This window comes from Sorex araneus, chromosome X (assembly GCF_027595985.1).
Source record: "Sorex araneus isolate mSorAra2 chromosome X, mSorAra2.pri, whole genome shotgun sequence".
Taxonomy (NCBI): domain Eukaryota; kingdom Metazoa; phylum Chordata; class Mammalia; order Eulipotyphla; family Soricidae; genus Sorex; species Sorex araneus.
The window spans coordinates 344,884,947-344,902,016 of NC_073313.1; the positions used below are offsets into that span (position 1 = coordinate 344,884,947).

General features: G+C 48.7%; 1 protein-coding gene across 8 annotated transcripts; it reads right to left on the minus strand.

Annotated features, from left to right (window-relative positions):
- Nucleotides 1-652: 652 nt before the first annotated feature.
- On the minus strand, nucleotides 653-16,996 carry ITGB1BP1 (integrin subunit beta 1 binding protein 1). 8 transcript variants are annotated; one of them, XM_055119828.1, is made up of 10 exons: nucleotides 16,758-16,996; nucleotides 16,142-16,389; nucleotides 15,799-15,827; nucleotides 12,694-12,795; nucleotides 11,634-11,737; nucleotides 7,707-7,785; nucleotides 5,322-5,458; nucleotides 3,284-3,376; nucleotides 1,559-1,708; nucleotides 653-916 (listed from the first exon to the last, which is right to left on the minus strand). In XM_055119828.1, exons 5-10 carry the CDS (start codon nucleotides 11,703-11,705, stop codon nucleotides 845-847), a joined length of 603 nt encoding a protein of 200 aa, XP_054975803.1. In that variant the 5' UTR covers nucleotides 11,706-11,737; nucleotides 12,694-12,795; nucleotides 15,799-15,827; nucleotides 16,142-16,389; nucleotides 16,758-16,996; the 3' UTR covers nucleotides 653-844. The 8 variants fall into 8 exon arrangements, with proteins under 8 accessions (XP_054975803.1, XP_054975799.1, XP_054975801.1 ...); XM_055119824.1 differs by lacking the exon at nucleotides 15,799-15,827; XM_055119826.1 differs by lacking the exon at nucleotides 15,799-15,827 and having other exon boundaries at nucleotides 16,727-16,996.
- Nucleotides 16,997-17,070: the final 74 nt, after the last annotated feature.

The window sequence follows — 17,070 nt, forward strand, 5'->3', positions numbered from 1 at the left end:
ATCCTGACATTGCTTGAGGGACCGTATGTGGTGCTGGGAATTGAACCTGGGCAGCCGCATGCAAGGCAAAGCCCCCTCCTCACTGTACCGTCATTCCGTCTCTATAGGTTTTCCTAACTCTGAAATAAAAATACTGTGGTCTGCTTCCTGTTATCCTGAACTGTCACTGTCACTGTTATCCCGTCGCTCATCGATTTACACCAGTAATGTCTCTCATTGAGAGACTTATTGTTACTGTTTTTGGTATATCCAATATGCACAGGTAGCTTGCCAGGCTCTACCACTCGGGCTCGATACTCTCGGTAGCTTGCCGGGCTCTACGAGAGGGGCGGAGGAATCGAACACCCAACCGCTGTGCTATCGCTCCAGAACATACACTTAAAAAGATTCATTTGTATGTCTTGGTCGGTCTTACTGTTTTTGGCCAGCATGACCCAGGTTGCCAGGCAAGTCCCCTCCCCGACCAAAGCAATCAGTGACACTGTGTTACTGCAGACTGCTGCTGAACTGCCAACGCTAGTCCTCAGTCCTCGGTGCTCTTCGCCCACTGCATGCATGCTTATGAGACAATGAGGTACTGATCGAACTTTACTTGTATCAAAGTGACAAGTGAGCTTGGTCTTTGCAGTGCCAGAGACAAATACTTCATTGAGAATTTACTCGTTGCTATTAAGACACATTTTAATAGAAAAGCAAATATTGGTATGTCATACATTGGATTTTCTTCTGAAAAAATCTAGAGCAAGGTATTGCTTTGTATTTCCACAACGGTTCAATGGTTCGACACTGCAGATTGGAACAGTTCAGCTTTCACACGAGGCTGACTTCCACGTGACTGCAGAATTCAGGATTTCTCAGATGTCAATACAGAGTCAAAAGCAGTGGACAAAACTTTGCAGATTGCTTGTGCTTGTTCCTGCAGTAAGAGAAAAGATACATCATAAATCTCTTCTGGCACTTAAGTGATGAACAGAGAGAACTCTGATCCTTTTTATTGATTTGTTTCTGGACCACACCCAGTGGCACTCGGGGCTTACTCCTAGCCTTGTGCTCAGGAATCAATACTGGCGGGGCTTAGGGGACCCCGGTGGGTGCCAGGGATCAAACCTGTGCCAGTCACATGCAAGGCAAGCGCCTACCCTCTAAACTCTCTCTCCAGCCCCTAACTCTGGCCCTCTTAACACTTGTCCTACACCTGCACACCAGGAGCTTCTGGAAAGCCTGGATTAACACCCATAGTGTGTGCGGTAACACAGGACCAGCAGCCTTAGGGAAGGCCAGCAGGACTAAGATCAACAGTGTGCAGAAGGGTGGGGGGGCTCCACTCGAGGGGGACACGCCACTTTCCTCACCGGCTTTGCATCTACTCGGCTGCTCCTGGCCCAGCAGTTAGTTCCCAGGCTGCAGTGAGTCCGGACAGTGCCGGACCTAGCGCCTGGCGCCACTCATTCCACTGGCTGCTGGACTGCCAGTGGACAGCATCTCCCCTTGGAAGTGACCGGGAATCCTCTCTGGCTCTGCCAATTTGACTCGGTGAAAAAGAGGCGAAGTAACTCACCAGGCTATGACACTGATAGACCCAGAGGCTACATTCTTCGTTGCTCGCATCTGTGGTCTTGAGAGCCAGCAAGCTCTTTCCTGCCCCGAGACCATCGTCGTAACACACCATCCGGATGATCAGATACAGGGCGTGCCTGTGCAGGACGTCCTACAGAAGGCGGTGGGGGGGAGGGAGAGAGAGGCCACGCTGTGTTCCATGTTTCTTGATTCTCAGAAACATTCTCCTGGATAGAATTAATTGTGAGGCTTTCACCCCACCTGTGTGTGGATCTGGCTGAAAACATACACAGGCTTTTCACCCAAAGGAATGTCCCAGCATAAACAGTGTCAAATATGGAGCAATTTGCCTTCAGGATTAGACCTATGTACCCTGCAGACAGGGCTGATATGAAAGAAGGGCGTAAGATGATCTAAATTCACGATTCTTTTGCTGGAGCGACAGCAGAGCTGTTGCGCTTTCACCTTTCACGCTGTCGACCCGTGTTCAATTCTTCCGCCCCTCTCGGAGAGCCTGGCAAGCTACCTGTGCGTATTGGATATGCCAAAAACAGTAACAATAAGTCTCTCAATGAGAGACGTTACTGGTGCCCGCTCGAACAAATCAATGAGCAACAGGATGACAGTGACAATGACAGTGACCCAGCGATGCTCAGGGGATACTCCTGGCTCTGCACTCAGGAATTTCTTATGGTGATGCTTGGGGGAACCATTTGGGATGCCGGGGATTGAACCCGGGTCGACCGCGTGCAAGGCAAATGCCCTACCCACTGTACTACCTAATGCTCCAGCCCCTCAAGATCTTTTTTCCCCAGCTGCTTAGCTGACACTACGTGACTTGATGTAGGGCTCTAACTTGGAAATGCGTTACAGAACAGCAATGGGGGTGTAGGCTTGGGCACCACCTCACTGAAGGAACATCCTACTCGTTTACCCTAAGCAATCAGTGACTACAGGACAGAGGGGAAGGTGCCTGCTTTGTCCTCGGCTGACCCGAGGTTTCAATCTTGGTACCCCGTATGATCCCTGAGCACTGCCAGGCGTGATCCCTGAGCACGACCAGGTGTGGTCCAAAAACCAAAAAATAAAATGCAACACTATGTAAAAAAAAAAAAAATCAGTTACTGTTGGGCCCAGTCACCTGGAAAAACTCAGCAAGAACAGACTTGACAAGAAGTAGACCTTTCTCAGCCTGAACTCCCCAACACCTAAAATCTCACTTCCTAAATCACAGCAGCATCTTAATAAAAATAAATTTTAAAAGTAAAAATAAATAAACCTTGCTTCCTAAGCCAGGGATTGTGGCCCACATGGCCTCACTGACTGAATGTGTGTGTGGTGGGGGGAGGTCATAAAAAAAAAAAAAACTACTTTAAAATACATTTCAAATTTCTTGAGGCCAGAGCAGTAATACAGCAGGGAGGGTGCTTGCCTTGCACACAGCTAATGCAGATTCAATCCCCAACCCATATGGTCCCCTGAGCCTTCCAGGAGAGATCCCAGAGTGCAGAGTCAGGAATAAGCCCTGAGTATCACCAGGTGTGGCACAAAAAAAAAAAAAATTATGCTTTACTATATATTTGACTTTTACACCTTTTTTTATACACTATATGTCAAGGGGGGAGGCTATGAAAAAATTCTTGAGTATAAAGAGGTCTCCAATGGAAAGAATTTAAGAAGTCCTGATCTAAAACACATTCCCCTCCCAACCCCTTAAATTACTTACATACTGATCTGATGTTGATACTTTTATGCCGTACTTGGAAACTCCCATGATAAATTCTTCCTCCAAAGGAACAAAAGGTAACTTTCCATCTTGCTTTAAAGTGAAAATAGATTACATGATGCACATTAAAAATACATTGTAATCAAAGGCAATTTTAGTACCTAGCAATTAACAAAACCAAACTCTTCAAACAATATGGAGTGAACAATAACCCAGCAAGAATTTCCCTCCAGAGACGCAGAGGGAAAGCTTTCCCACATTATATTGTTTTGTTTAACAATTTACGCATCTGTGCAAAAGTCCAACATTCAGATGCATGCTCTTCGTGTATAAATATTCTACCCCTCAATCTTGATGTTATTGTAAATTATAAACTTCCTGACCTTAGGGTGAAATAGTAACATTAGAAAAACGCTGGTCTTTTAAGTGCTGAAAGCTTATGGTTTTATCAGTACATAACACTACACAGGGCTCGCCTATCTCAGCCTTTTCAAGTCCTACCCAGGACTCAGCTAACCAGAGTAGGTCCCATGCTCCAGGGAACAGGCCCCCAAACTCCCCTTGCCTACAGACTCCTAATCTCTAAGCACCCTTCCCCTACTTACACCAGACTGCTACCATCGGCACTCCCTCAGGGCTGGTCCCCCAACCCTACCCAAATGGGGTGCTCACCCACTCTGGACACCTGTCCATGGTTTCGAGCCAGAAAACAGTGCCTGGCTCTTAGAATAACAGTTTGAGCTATCCAGAAAGAAAACAGTATCTCTGGCGGCATCTTTGCCAGATTCATATGCAGTTTGTCGCCCTAGCCTGGACACCACCTAATCTGCCTTCTCTAAGTTAAAGGAAGACACTGTTGGCAATGTCGAGCTGATCCTTCCCCGAGTATTTTTGTGGCATTTCTTGCCTCCCGGGATGAAGGTGAATGGTTCATCCACTCCATTCTCGGGCCCTCACCATGCTGCCGTGCTCTCTTGCCAAATCAATTCTCATGGGAGATTGAATGCAGTGACTATTTTTCATTCTTAATGATTTTTTTTTTCCTTGACCAGTAGTACCTATTTTTGAAAGCTGCCTCCAGGTATGAGTAAGATGCTGCCAACCGCACTGTGAGTTAGGCTGCCGAGCACTGAAATCAGTTCAGGGAGCATGGAGGGCTTTGCTGCACGTGGAGTGGCTCTCACTTCAACAAGGAAGTCAGTCAGCCTCGGAAACAAAAAATAACTGGAGGGAACCAAGGAGGCGGCTCAAAGGCCTGAAGCCAGGCTTTGCACACAAGAGGCCCAGACTTGGTCCCTGGCACCGCAAAATCCCTGGAGCACCTCCAGGAGCTCCCCCTGCAACCTGCAGTAGTACTCACTCCAGTCCACTACGTACATTTTCTAGCATGTGAGACAGGTGCTATCCTTCCTGACCAATTGCTTCTGATGTTTAAAAACCAAGTATCTTGGGACCGGAGAGCAACTCAGCTGGTAAGGTGTTTGCCTTGTTAGCATCTGACCCGGGTTTGATCCCGGCATCCCATATGGTCCCCTGAGCCTGCAGAGTGATCCCTAAATGCAGAGCCAGGAATAAGCCTTGAGGACCACCGGGAGTGGCACAAAACAAAATAAGTAAAATAAAATCTCTGGGTGGACAGCTGCTCAGTCCTTCTAATCAGCAAGACATTTGTCTAAGTAACAGTCAGAGGGGATAGTGCAGCAGGTAGGGCCTTGAATGTGGCTGACCTAGTTTTGATTCCTGGCACTGCATATGGTTCCCCAAGTCCTGCCAGGAATGACTCCTGCGCACAGAACCAGGAGTATACTCTGAGCACTGCCAGACGTGGCCCCAAAACAAAACAGAAAACAGAGGAAGGAAACTGTCCTATGAATTCCAGCAAATCAGGCCCGGGCACATCATGAATAGCAGAGCACCTGGCTTCAGGTGGGGCGGCGGGAAGATGCCACTGAGCAAAAGGTTTTCTCCAAGGCTGGAAGTTTATTTGCTGGACCCGACAAAAATTGGACTTTTTTTTGGTTTGTTTGTTTGTTTTTACCTGGGCAACATCTATGTAATTGATCAGGTCTAGAGGTCCTTCGAGACTTTCTCCCTCAGACAGCCTCAGTTTCTCAATGGCACCAACATACTTGATTCGAAATTCGGCACAGGTATCTGAAGTATTATTGCTCTGTCCTAAGGGTGAAAGAAAATTACAACAGTAAGACATTAAAAAAAAATCCGTATTTTTAAAATTTTTAAAAATAAAAATTCTCCATCCCTTCCCAAATCAACACAGATTGTTATCAGATTTTCTCTAATGAGAAAAATATTGACACAAAATGTTTTGGTGTGATAGGGAAGAACTGAGAACTTCGTTATCCTTTTTCCCCCACAACCCACTGCATGTGTAAAGATCTCCTTAGGGGGCTGGGAATATAGCTCCGTGGTAGAACTCGTGCAAGATTGAGATTGAGGGTCAATCCGCAGCACCTACCTCCCCCAAACCCTCCATCGGAATGAGTTATTAATATCCTGCAGTTAAAAAACAATGTCAACTAGATAATGACTGAGGACCTTTATAGGGCATAATGACATTTAATCACTTTGGGGGTTCTTCCCTTTTTTCAAGAGTCCTGATTCAAAACAATTGGGTCTACCTCTACCCATCAGAAAGTGAAGGTAATTTTTTTTTTTATTGTGGATGGAAGCTAGACAGGAAGTCCCTTAACAGTACTGATGACGGGGCCGGAGCGATAGTACAGCAGGGAGGGAGTTTGCCTTAGACATGGCTGACCTGGGTTCAATACTGATGGCAATAGGCAAATGAACTTGATATCCAATACAAAATGCCCACAAAGTATCCATGATTCAGTAATGAAGATGCTGACATTTCAAATATCTTTTTTTTATTTTGTTTTTTTGGGTCACACCCGGCAATGCACAGGGGATACTTCTGGCTCTGCACTCAGGAATCACTCCTGGAGGTGCTCGGGGAAACCTAATGGGATGCTAGGAAGTGAACCCGGGTCAGCCGCGTGCAAGGTAATCACCCTAACCATTGTGCTATCGCTCCAGCCCCTATCTTGAAATATCTTATGAGCATCTGGAAGTAAAGATGGTACCATATTCTTTCATATCATGTAGTACTTCTCTTCACTCCCCTGCATTTAAAGATGGACTAGTCTGATCTTGAGGGGAAATATGGAAGAATTTTAGGCAAAAACAAATGAACCTGGGCTTGGGAGATGGCTCAAAGGGCTGGAGTGTGGGAGGCCCAATTTCCATCCCTGGCACTGTCCCTGGAGTACCTTGCTGGAGTAGCCCCCAAACAACAACAAGAAAATGCATATAGGGGCTGGGACAGCAGGATGCCTGCAGGTGACCTGGGTTCAATTCCCCGCACCACATTTGGTCACCCAAGTCCCATCAGGCATGATCCATGAGCAGAGAATCAGGAGTAAGCCCTGAGGACTACAGACCCAAGCCCACACACACACCCCCAAAAAAGAGGGTGAAGAGAAGGAAAGGAAAATGGATGTAAATATGGTATATTTCCAACTGGACCTGAGCTGATAGGTGAGTCAGAGCCATCTTTTGATTTCTAACAAAGCTACTCACTCCAGTCCACTACGTACATTTTCTAGCATGTGAGACAGGTGCTATCCTTCCTGACCAATTGTTTCTGATGTTTAAAAACCAAGTATCTTGGGACCGGAGAGCAATTCAGCTGGTAAGGTGTTTGCCTTGTTTGCATATGACTCGGGTTTGATCCCAGCATCCCATATGGTCCCCTGAGCCTGCCAGAGTGATCCCTGAATGCAGAGCCAGGAATAAGCCCTGAGGACCACCGGGAGTGGCACAAAACTTAAAATAAGTAAAATAAAATCTCTGGGTGGACAGCTGCTCAGTCCTTCCAATCAGCAAGACATTTGTCCTATGTCCCATAAACAATGCAGTTCAGGGCCGGAGCAACAGTACAGCGGGCTGGGCATCTGCTTTGCACTCAGACAACCCAGGTTCGATCCCCGGCATCCCAAATGGTCCCCCGAGAAACACCAGGTGTAATTTCTGAGTGCAGAGCCAGGAGGAACCCCTGAGTATCACCAGGGGTGACCCAAACCAAAAACAAAAAAGCAGTTCCAATGTAATTCACCCCATGCCACATCATTTTTTCAAAAGCTGTTTGGAAAGTTCTAAATAGTTGCCACAGTGTCTTCCACAGGTTTTAGTTAGTTTGTTTTTTCCCTCTAAGACCCCTTCAAAGCAGTTTGCCCACCGCCCCCAATAGATCTCCAGCCATGGGTCTTGGGACCATTTCTCGACTTGCGTCAAAACAGCAGAGGAAAGAAAGTCTCAAATCTGCAGACACTCCCTGGGCTGCCCTGCTGAAACGACAATGGCCACTTAACGTGGATGGCACATGCCCCCAAGCCCCGGGTACCTGAGCTCTTGGTGGAATCAGTATCAAGGCTGGCCACAGTGCTGGAGCGAGAAAGGCCCCCGAGGCTGGAATCTACAGACTGAGAGACGAGAGACAAATGGGGAAGCACAGTTAGAGCACCGTTCTCTCTCACTCATGCCGGTCCAGCTTACTACAGTTGAGCGGACGCACAAGATCACATCAGTACGTCAACTCTTCGGGCAGAAAGACAGTGCCTGCGTTTTTCGAAAGAAATTTTATCGGCAAACTTCAGAAAACAACCCCACTGCTCTTTCCCGTATGCTGGATCAAAGTGGGGTCAAGACCCCCAGTTTCCCTCAGAGCCGTTCTACTACCTCCCTTGCCTTACAAGACACCTCGTACTTATTTACATTACAGGTGAAAATCCACGACTTATTTTCATTTTCTTTCCACTCAGCCCTCAAAGAGCTCTGCAGAGGGCTAGAGAAATAGGACAGCAGGCAGGGCTCTTCCCTCACATGCGGCGGCAGACACGGGCTCGGTCCCCGGCACCCCCTATGCTCCCTTGAATCCACCAAGAGTGATATCTGAGCACAGAACCAGGAGCAAGCCAGATGTGGCCCACAAACACAAAAAATTGTAGAATGCGTTTGGGGTGCGGGGGGAGGATTACTCCAGGAAATCCATGAGCAGGGCCCAGAGAGGTAATGTGATGAAACCAAGGTTTCGTCAGCTCTCTCTCCAACACCTTCCAATTCCCTGCCCAGAGATTCTGCAATTCCTCATCCAGGCCCTGTCCAGGGATTACGCCCAGGGAGGCTGGCAGGGCTGAGTGCCACCACCTGAAGTGCAAGGTAAAGGAAACTTAAGCCAAAGACAAAAATCACCCATGGCGGTGTAATCTGTTCTATAGAATTATACTCTCGGTCAGGGCTGGAGCCGTGCTCAAAGGCACCCTTTATTGTTAATGATCTCTGAGAACACTGAGCTGGCTCAAAGGCACCTGGGAGTAAAGACGGTATTGCATTCTGTTGTATCAGGTGGTCCTCTCCACCGCCCTGCATTTTGTAGACGGACCAGTCTGATCTTGAGGGAAATGTGGAAGTTTTAGTCAAAAAAAAGAACATGGGTTAATGTATATTGATTTATGTTCACTTACGTTAACCTATGGGTTAATGTTCATCATTTAATGTTGATCTTAATATTCTTCCACTTAAACCGTTCCACAAAAAGGGCGGGGACTGTGCTCTGCACGCCAGAGCCCCTGGCTTGTCCTAGCACCCTGAGCCCTGAACCGAGTATACAGTTTCCGGGTTCCATGGGGTGCACCCACACAGGTAAGAATTATACTCTCAATATGCCTAATTTCTTCTGAAATGACATTTGGTGAAAATAAGGTTTTATAGAGGCCACACCCAACAGTGCTCTAGGGGCCTGGGGTCACTCCCGGGGTGCCCTGGATGGAACTCAGGGCCTCACACATCGAGGCATGTACTCGTCCACTGGGCCTGTCTGAAAATTTCTGATTAAGAGATGTGTTAGTACAGCAGGCAGGGCCTCGGTTCGACCCCCAGCAGCCAGACAGTAACCCAGACCCCGCCAGAAGAGATTCCTGAGCACAGGCTGAGTCTGAGCACGGCTGGGTGTGGTCCCAAACCACCCGGCCCACAAAAACAGAAATGTGTTACTTTTACACCTCGAATCAAAATTAGATTTCAAAAGTTATGAATGTAATGTATTATCAGTCAGAGTAAAGAAGAATACAAGCATGACTAAATATGTCTTAAATATGTTCTTTCCCTTTTTCAGTAACTGCACTCTGTGGGATGTAATGAAAATTAAGGGGACACAGAGGAAGCTCAGCAGACTGCATCCCCAGCACTGCAGATGACCCCCAGCCCCGCCAGGAGTGATGGGCAAGCACCCGGCTGGGAATGGCCCCTGAGCACTGCCAGGAAATGACTCCAAAGCAAACACAAACAAACAAACAAACAAACAAAAAACAGCAGAGAGAAGTTCGTCATGTTATATGTGGTTGTAACACACTGGAAATAGCCTAAACCTGCCTGGGTAGGAGCAGGGAAGTTGTTCTAGGATGAATACAGACCCTGAAGTAACAGAGGTGAGCCTCTGTACTAGATTACCAACCCTCCCCTACCCCAGGAAACCTGCCACCAGAGGCCCACCGCACAAAGAATGCAGGAAGGGAGATACTGGTCTGCCCCCCACGTCACAAGACACAGCAGCTTACACCACCGGCACCGCCACCCTCCCCGACACGGCAGCTCAGGGATACCTTCTGGGTTAGACTGAGCTGGGGCCTCTGGGGCCTCACCGTCCACCCCCCACGGCCGTGGGCACCTTCTTGGAAGCGACAGCTGAAGCCATTAGTAGACGCTTACGGAACCCGAGACCCAGCTGCTGTCCTGCTCAGCCAGAGCCGCCCGTGAGGTCGTGACTTTCTGATGGAGACAAGATCAGGGCCAGACCGCTGATTCCCAGCCCGGGCGCGCACACTCCAAGGCTGAGGAGGGCATGGCAGGGGGGCTCTTGGCTGGCGCCGGGAATTGTAAACCTACAGAAGCGGCTGCTCTTCCCACCCTGATGATCCAGAATGCGCAAGTTTCTGTGCTTGGGGCTAGAAGCATGCCACTACCGATATGACAGGCTGGGCCCCTGAATGCGCACTGCCATGTGTCAACTCCTCGGTGCAGTGCCCATTGTTGATGCTACGCCCACTCTGCATGCTGGGTGATGGGCTCCTCACCAGCCTCTCTGCCACCTGCCCATCTTTTGAAACCTGAAACCGAGAGCTCAGGCTGAGAGGGAGCGAAAATGTGCAGAGGAAGGCACAGGACCCTGTGGTGCTGGATGGTTCCTGGGTGCCACCAGGAACAACCTCCAAGAACTGCCAGATGTGGCCCCAATCACCCTCCCTCCCCATGCTCCCTACCTCCCCCCCACCCCTCACCCACAAACAAAATAGGCCTAGAGAGCTCACCAGGGCAAAAGACAATAAAAAGGCTCTTTAGGGGCTGGAGTGGTAACACAGCAGGCAGGGCATTTGCCAGCCTAGGTGAACCCGGATTCATTCCCAGCATCCCATAAGGTGCCCTGAGCCTGCCAGGACTAACTCCTGAGTATTGCCAGATGTGGCCCAAAAGCAAACAAAAGGCTCAGTGAAAATGTCCATTAGATTCTAAGGTCCCTTCAAATTCACATGCTCGACACCACCAGAATTCTAATCATGGCACTTGCTTCATCGTCCTAACTCTGATCAGAAAGTAAGCAGACACACACACACACACACACACACACACACACACACACACACACACACACACACACACACACACACACACACAAAAGCCTAACTCTGGGAAGTAAGCAGAATTTTCATTACACACACAAACACACAATCCTAACTCTGGGAAGTAAACAGAATTTTCATTACACACACACACACACACACACACACACACATACCACCCCCCCAAATTCTAGAATTTGAGAGGTGAAGCCCTTAAACTGCTTGCAGAATTTCCATTACACACATACACACACACATACACACACATACACACACACACACACACACACACACACACACACACACACACACCCCTGCCAAATTCTAGAATTTGAGAGGTGAAGCCCTTAAATTGCTTGCAATTCCTATCATGTCAGAAAATTTTAAAAAATCAGTGTTCCATGAGATCATTCATAGGCTGAGTCCTCAATCTAGCATAACGGATTTAAGAACTCCAGAATAACGACTGAAACAAAATAAAATTCAAATCAAGCACAGAATCTGTCTCTACTGCCCACCGCCCCAAACCCCCCAGTATCAAAAACATAGTTTGGAGACCACAGGGCAGCACTGCCAGTTGGTATCTTTTATGCAGTACCAGAAGAAACAAAATGGGCAGTGCTTCGAGACTCCATTCCTAACCCCATTGCCCCTACCTTGCTCTTCGTACTGATTTCACTGCTTTGGGAACTGCTACTACTGTGTCGCTTTTTGCCTTTTCGGAACATTTTTCACCATAGCTTGATCCCTCGGAGTGCCCCTAGAAGAACAAATGTGCTTATATGAAAATCAACTTTCTATCACTCTATGCATAAAAGAATCCCTTCCATTTTCATATTCCTGATACATATGTCCCCACTAGCTCAAAATTTGGATGCTGTTCTTTGTCGTAAATTTTTGGGAAAAATTTCTTATGAAGGCAACCTGACTTACAAAGTTACTTATAGTTGAGTTCCGGGCACACAATGTTCCACCACCAGTCCCATCTCCAGTGTCAACTTCCCTCCCCCAATGTCGGGTTACATCTAGAGAAACATGTTCTGAGAAGGAGCAGACAAAGGTCATAGGTTCTTCGAAGGAGCAGACAGAGTTTCTAGTATTCAAACACCCGAGATCTTTAATCCATTTGAGATGTTAGTGAAACCTAAGACATCTCAGTTTACAAAGCAAGACGACACTGAGATTTAGCTGCTGTCTCGTGCCCACAATCTGTGAATGGCAGGGCTAAGAACAAAGGGCAGACCCACCTCCCCGCAACTCGCATTCTTCTGGAAACCTCACTACCTTATGGAAAAGCTCACATAAAATCTCTCACCTCCTGCCACCTCCTTTTACAGGAAGCCCTGGGGAGGAAGCAACCTGATGTTTCCAGAGGAATTCTTAAGATTTGCCATTTGAAAACCAGTAGACTAACCTTGCTCACTTCGTAGAAGCACATGTATGATGCTTATAAAACTGTCAATTTGGCTGCATAATGTTTCTGAGCTCAAGGACTTCCAGAGACAGTCTCCTGTCGCCCTAACTACAAGCTGGTGACGAAAGCCACTTGCCCTTCCAAGGTTTTCAAAGGGCCAGGGGCCCTAGCTCCCACAACCAGGGACTTACAGGAGGTCTGCTATAATCTGCATTGAGTAACCGAGGGAACTGTGCCCCCTCATTCAGAAGGATGTGCGAGCAGCATAACCTAACAGTTTCTACCCATGGAGCCCTACCTACCGTAGAACTGAATACTATTTCAGTGCCTTCTGAGGTTTCGCCAGTAGGCAGCTGCACGGAGAGTTTCCTGTCATGGTTGATCTTTTCAGAAAAGCAGTGTACCTGATGAGGGAAAAAAGAGCGCATAGGTCAGGAACACGCAGCGTGAGGCCCTGCTCCGGTGGACATTTGTCCAAGTTTTTCTGGAACCAGTGAGTGCCCTGACCAGGCTCTGACCCTAGGTCACTTTCTCAACACTTGACCTTAGCCAAAACACCGAGAAGCGGTAGGCCACTCACTCAAAACTGATTCCTGAGACCCAGCTTTTTATACAGCCTCATCATACAATCATACAATTTTTATCTCTTTCTCTTACTTTCTTCTATTTTTTTTTTGCTTTATATGTGAAGTAGCAAAAAAAAAAAAAATATCTGATGCATTTGTTCCTGAGTTATCAGAGGGTAGAAAAAAGGCTGCTGTGAGATAAAGGGAACAGAAAGACCTACCCAAAAACCAAATGGAAAACGTTACTAGGAAGTAGTAATGGCCACAAAAGGAACCAAGGTAAGTGAAGGGGCTACTACAGAGAAGAATTTCCGAAGAAGATGCTCTGAGGAAGCGGGACTTCAGGAGATGGAAGGGTCTGCAGGAGAGCCTCAGGGGTAGAGTGCATGGCTGAGACTAGGAGGGCCAGACGAGCAGGGAGAGCTGCAGAAGGCCACACAGGACGCAAGGCTGCGTCAGCTCAACAGGAAACGCCGAGGATGGAAAAAGCAGTTACAGAAAGATGTACAAAAGCAGCTTTAGAAAGATGACCCTAAGGGCTGGAGCAATAGCACAGTGGGTAGGGCGTCTGCCTTGCATGCGGCCGACCCGGGTTCGATTCCCAGCATCCCATATGGGGTCCCCGAGCACTGCCAGGAGTGATTCCTGAGTGCAGAGCCAGGAGTAACCCCTGTGCATCACCGGTGTGACCCAAAAAGAAAAAAAAAAAAACTGGGTTAACCTAGCAGCATTAAGTACTTACCAGAGACCAAGGTTATGGTCTTGGTAGTCAAGAGGCTAGCGCAACCACTTCTGCACATTCTATTTTGAATATGTAAAAATACACACTTACTGTTTTAATTTTTTATTTTAAAATTTGATTCTATTGTTAGTGAAATCCTGAAGTATCTCTTCAAACCCTCTGAATACCAGAATGATTTGAAAATCATATTATATTACAATACCTTTGCAACTCTTTTACTTTTCATCATCAATCTTATTTTTTCACCTTCAATCTCAAGAGCTTAGAAAAAAAAGCATCTATTAAAGTCTCTTGGTTATCTGCTATTTTTTTTTTCAGTAATGGATATCAAATTCAGAGCCTACATATAAAAGCTATATGCTATATCTCTGATTACATCCCTGGTCTGTGCTACTATCTTAATGGACATTCTTACACAAATCACTCACTATTTCTTTCCTTTTTTGGCCATACCCAGAAATGCTCACGGTCTGGCTGTGCACTCAGGAATCACTCCTATGATGCTTGGGTGACCAAATGGGATGCCGGGGATTGAACCCACGGTGGCCACGTGCAAGGTAAGCACCCTCCCACTGTGCTACTGCGGCAGACTGCAAAGCACAATTGTCTCCAAATTATTCATGCATAAAAATGAGGCCCCAAACTGTCTCTTTCATGTTTCACAGACTCATCAACTGCAGAAATGTCAGAGCAGTACCCATCAATTTCCTTTCTACATGTCATTCTTCTTTCACTTTCTGAAAATTCTATTATTTTCTGTAAAAACTCATCCATTATCCTCCAGTCCCACGTTCAATCAAGCTCCTAGATCCACTAAATACACCACCTGAAGTGTTCTCTTATGCCTTGAACTGGGCCTCCCACCACCACCTGGCTGATTTAAATGTCTGATTAGCTTATAAACTTGATGGATGCTCGCCCCTTAAAAAGGCCCCCATGGGCAATGTTTAGCGTGCATTTTAAAGGCTTCAACAACCCCCTGAAGGTACTCCAGGCATGGAATCTTGTTCCAGCTAGACGTCTGGCCACTTTAAACATAACTAGCAAACTCCAGCTAAAATCACCTCTTTAAAACTAAAATCTGGGGGCCTGGAGCAATAGTACAGTGGGTAAGGCGCTTGCCTTCCACATGGCTGACCCGGGTTCAATCCCTCAAGCAACACCAGCAGTGATTCCTGAGTGCAGAGCCAGGAGTGACCCCTGAGCATCGCTGGGTATGGTCTAAAAACCAAAGAATTCATTAAATAAAACTCAAATCTGGAGTGCTAGAGCCATAGTATAGCAGGGAGGATGCTTGCCTTGCATGTGGCGGACCTGGATTCAATCCCCAGTACCCCATTTGATCCCCTAAGCCCTGCCAGGAGTGATACCTAAGCACAGAGCCAGGAATAAGCAGCACCCCTGGGTATGGCCCACAAAACAAATAAACAAAAATTCCTCAAGCCTGGGACCCAGGAGATGGCTGGAGGTGCTGAGTACATATTTTGCATATGGAAGGTGGCCTGGGTTCAGTTCCAGCAAGGTTCCCTGAGCACTGGCAGGTGCTGCCCCCCAAAATAACAAAAAATAAAAATAAATAAGTAATAAAATGCAAACCTGGGACCAGAGGGATAGCACAGCATGTAAGGTGCTTGCCTTGCATGTGGCAGGCCCAAGTTTGGTTCCTGGCACCCCACATGGTTCTCCCCCAAGTCCCATCATGAGTAATCCTTGAGTGCAGAGTCAGGAGTACGCCCTGAGCACAAGTGGGTGTAGCCCCCAAACCTAAATAAATATTCTAATATCCTGGGTATCAGCTATTAGGAAAAACTAAAAATAACAAATAATAAGTGAAAATTCAAATCTGACTCCGTTGACCTACTTACAATCTCTCCGGGGCTCCCCAGGGTTCCAGACAAGTCAAAACCCTTCTCCCAGAACACGCAAAGCCCTGCTCGCCCTCTCGCTCTCTGATCTCACCCTCCGCCAGCTTCCTCACTCTGCACTGATCTCCCCCCGCAATGAGAAGCCACTACTTGTTCTCATGTTCTCAGCAACACCAAAGCTCCATGTTCCCAGATGTCGAACCCATGGCATTGCCTCTGCCGGGAATGACTTACCTGTCATCCGCTGGGCTAATCTGACTCGCCTTTCCAGATGAGAGAGGATTGTTTTGGACCTAAAAGACCTCCTCCTCCCCAGTGCTCCTCCCCACCCCCAGAGCTCAAGCTTGCACCCCACTCATGGCATATCTGCTCTTGTAGACTTCTCTTTCGCTCTAAACTGGAGTTCTGGAGGACAGGACTAACTCAGGATCTCTGCATAGCCAATGCCTGGCACCAGCTGGCATACGTCATGCTTCATGCACCGGAGAACTTTCTAGGGCGAGGGAGGACATTGCAACTCCCACATACTGAACGCTTACCCCCGCGTCACCCAGCCCTAGATACTATCTATAAATACCTCTAACTCTCCAAGGCATTGGAGAGGCTGCCGCAATACAGTCCTCTGCAAACCTAGGCAGCCAGAGCACTTGCCCCAGGTCAGCAGACTCACGCCCGGGAACCGGTGCTGAACTCGGCTCCCGGGCTCTGCAGATCCCGCGCTGCTCTCCACCTCGCCCGCCCCGCCCGGGCCCGAGTGCCACGTGCAGGTGTGCAGGGCGCCAGCGAACGGGACAGCCGGCACTCGGTTCTCCTCTGCTCTGTTTGCTGGGGGAAGACCACCAGGGTTGCAGCCTCAAAAGCCAAGGCTCTGGGCCGCCCTGGCCGCAGAGCAGAGCCTGAAACCCGCCGAGCCAGCAGGCAGCCCGGCTGATGCTCGCGCCCGGGTCGCCCCGTGCGACACCTGTCGTTCACCGGAGCTGGGAGTCCGACCCCCAATAAGGGGCACCCGGCAGGTCCCGCTCCCCACCAACCGCCCCTCCCCGCCCCGGCCAACTCTAACACCGGGGTCCCAGGGCCCAGGGCAGGCGGGTCCCCCGTGGAAACCGCGGCCCCCACGGCCCCACCCATCCGCCCCTCTGCTGTCCGGAGACACCCACGGTACCATTCGGGGAGCACGAGGCCCTGACTCCCACCTCACAGCCGCCGGCCCTTCCGTGGGACAGAGCCCGCGCTCCGGGCTTGGAGCCCCCTCGCGCGGCAGGCGACGCCCCGGCAAGTCACTCCAGGTCTGGATCCAGCGCCACCTTTTCCGGCGCTCCCGGCCTCGCCCGCCAGGTTCCACGCCCAACGCGACAATACGCAGGCGCAGTCGGGATCCCGCCGCAAATTTCCAGACTCCTCGTGGGCTGAGTCTCCGGCCGGAAGTGGGGGGAGGAGCCTATGGCATTCAGGCGCTCCGGGCCTTGCCCTCCGGGGACTCCACCCATTTCCCCCGCCCCCCGCCCC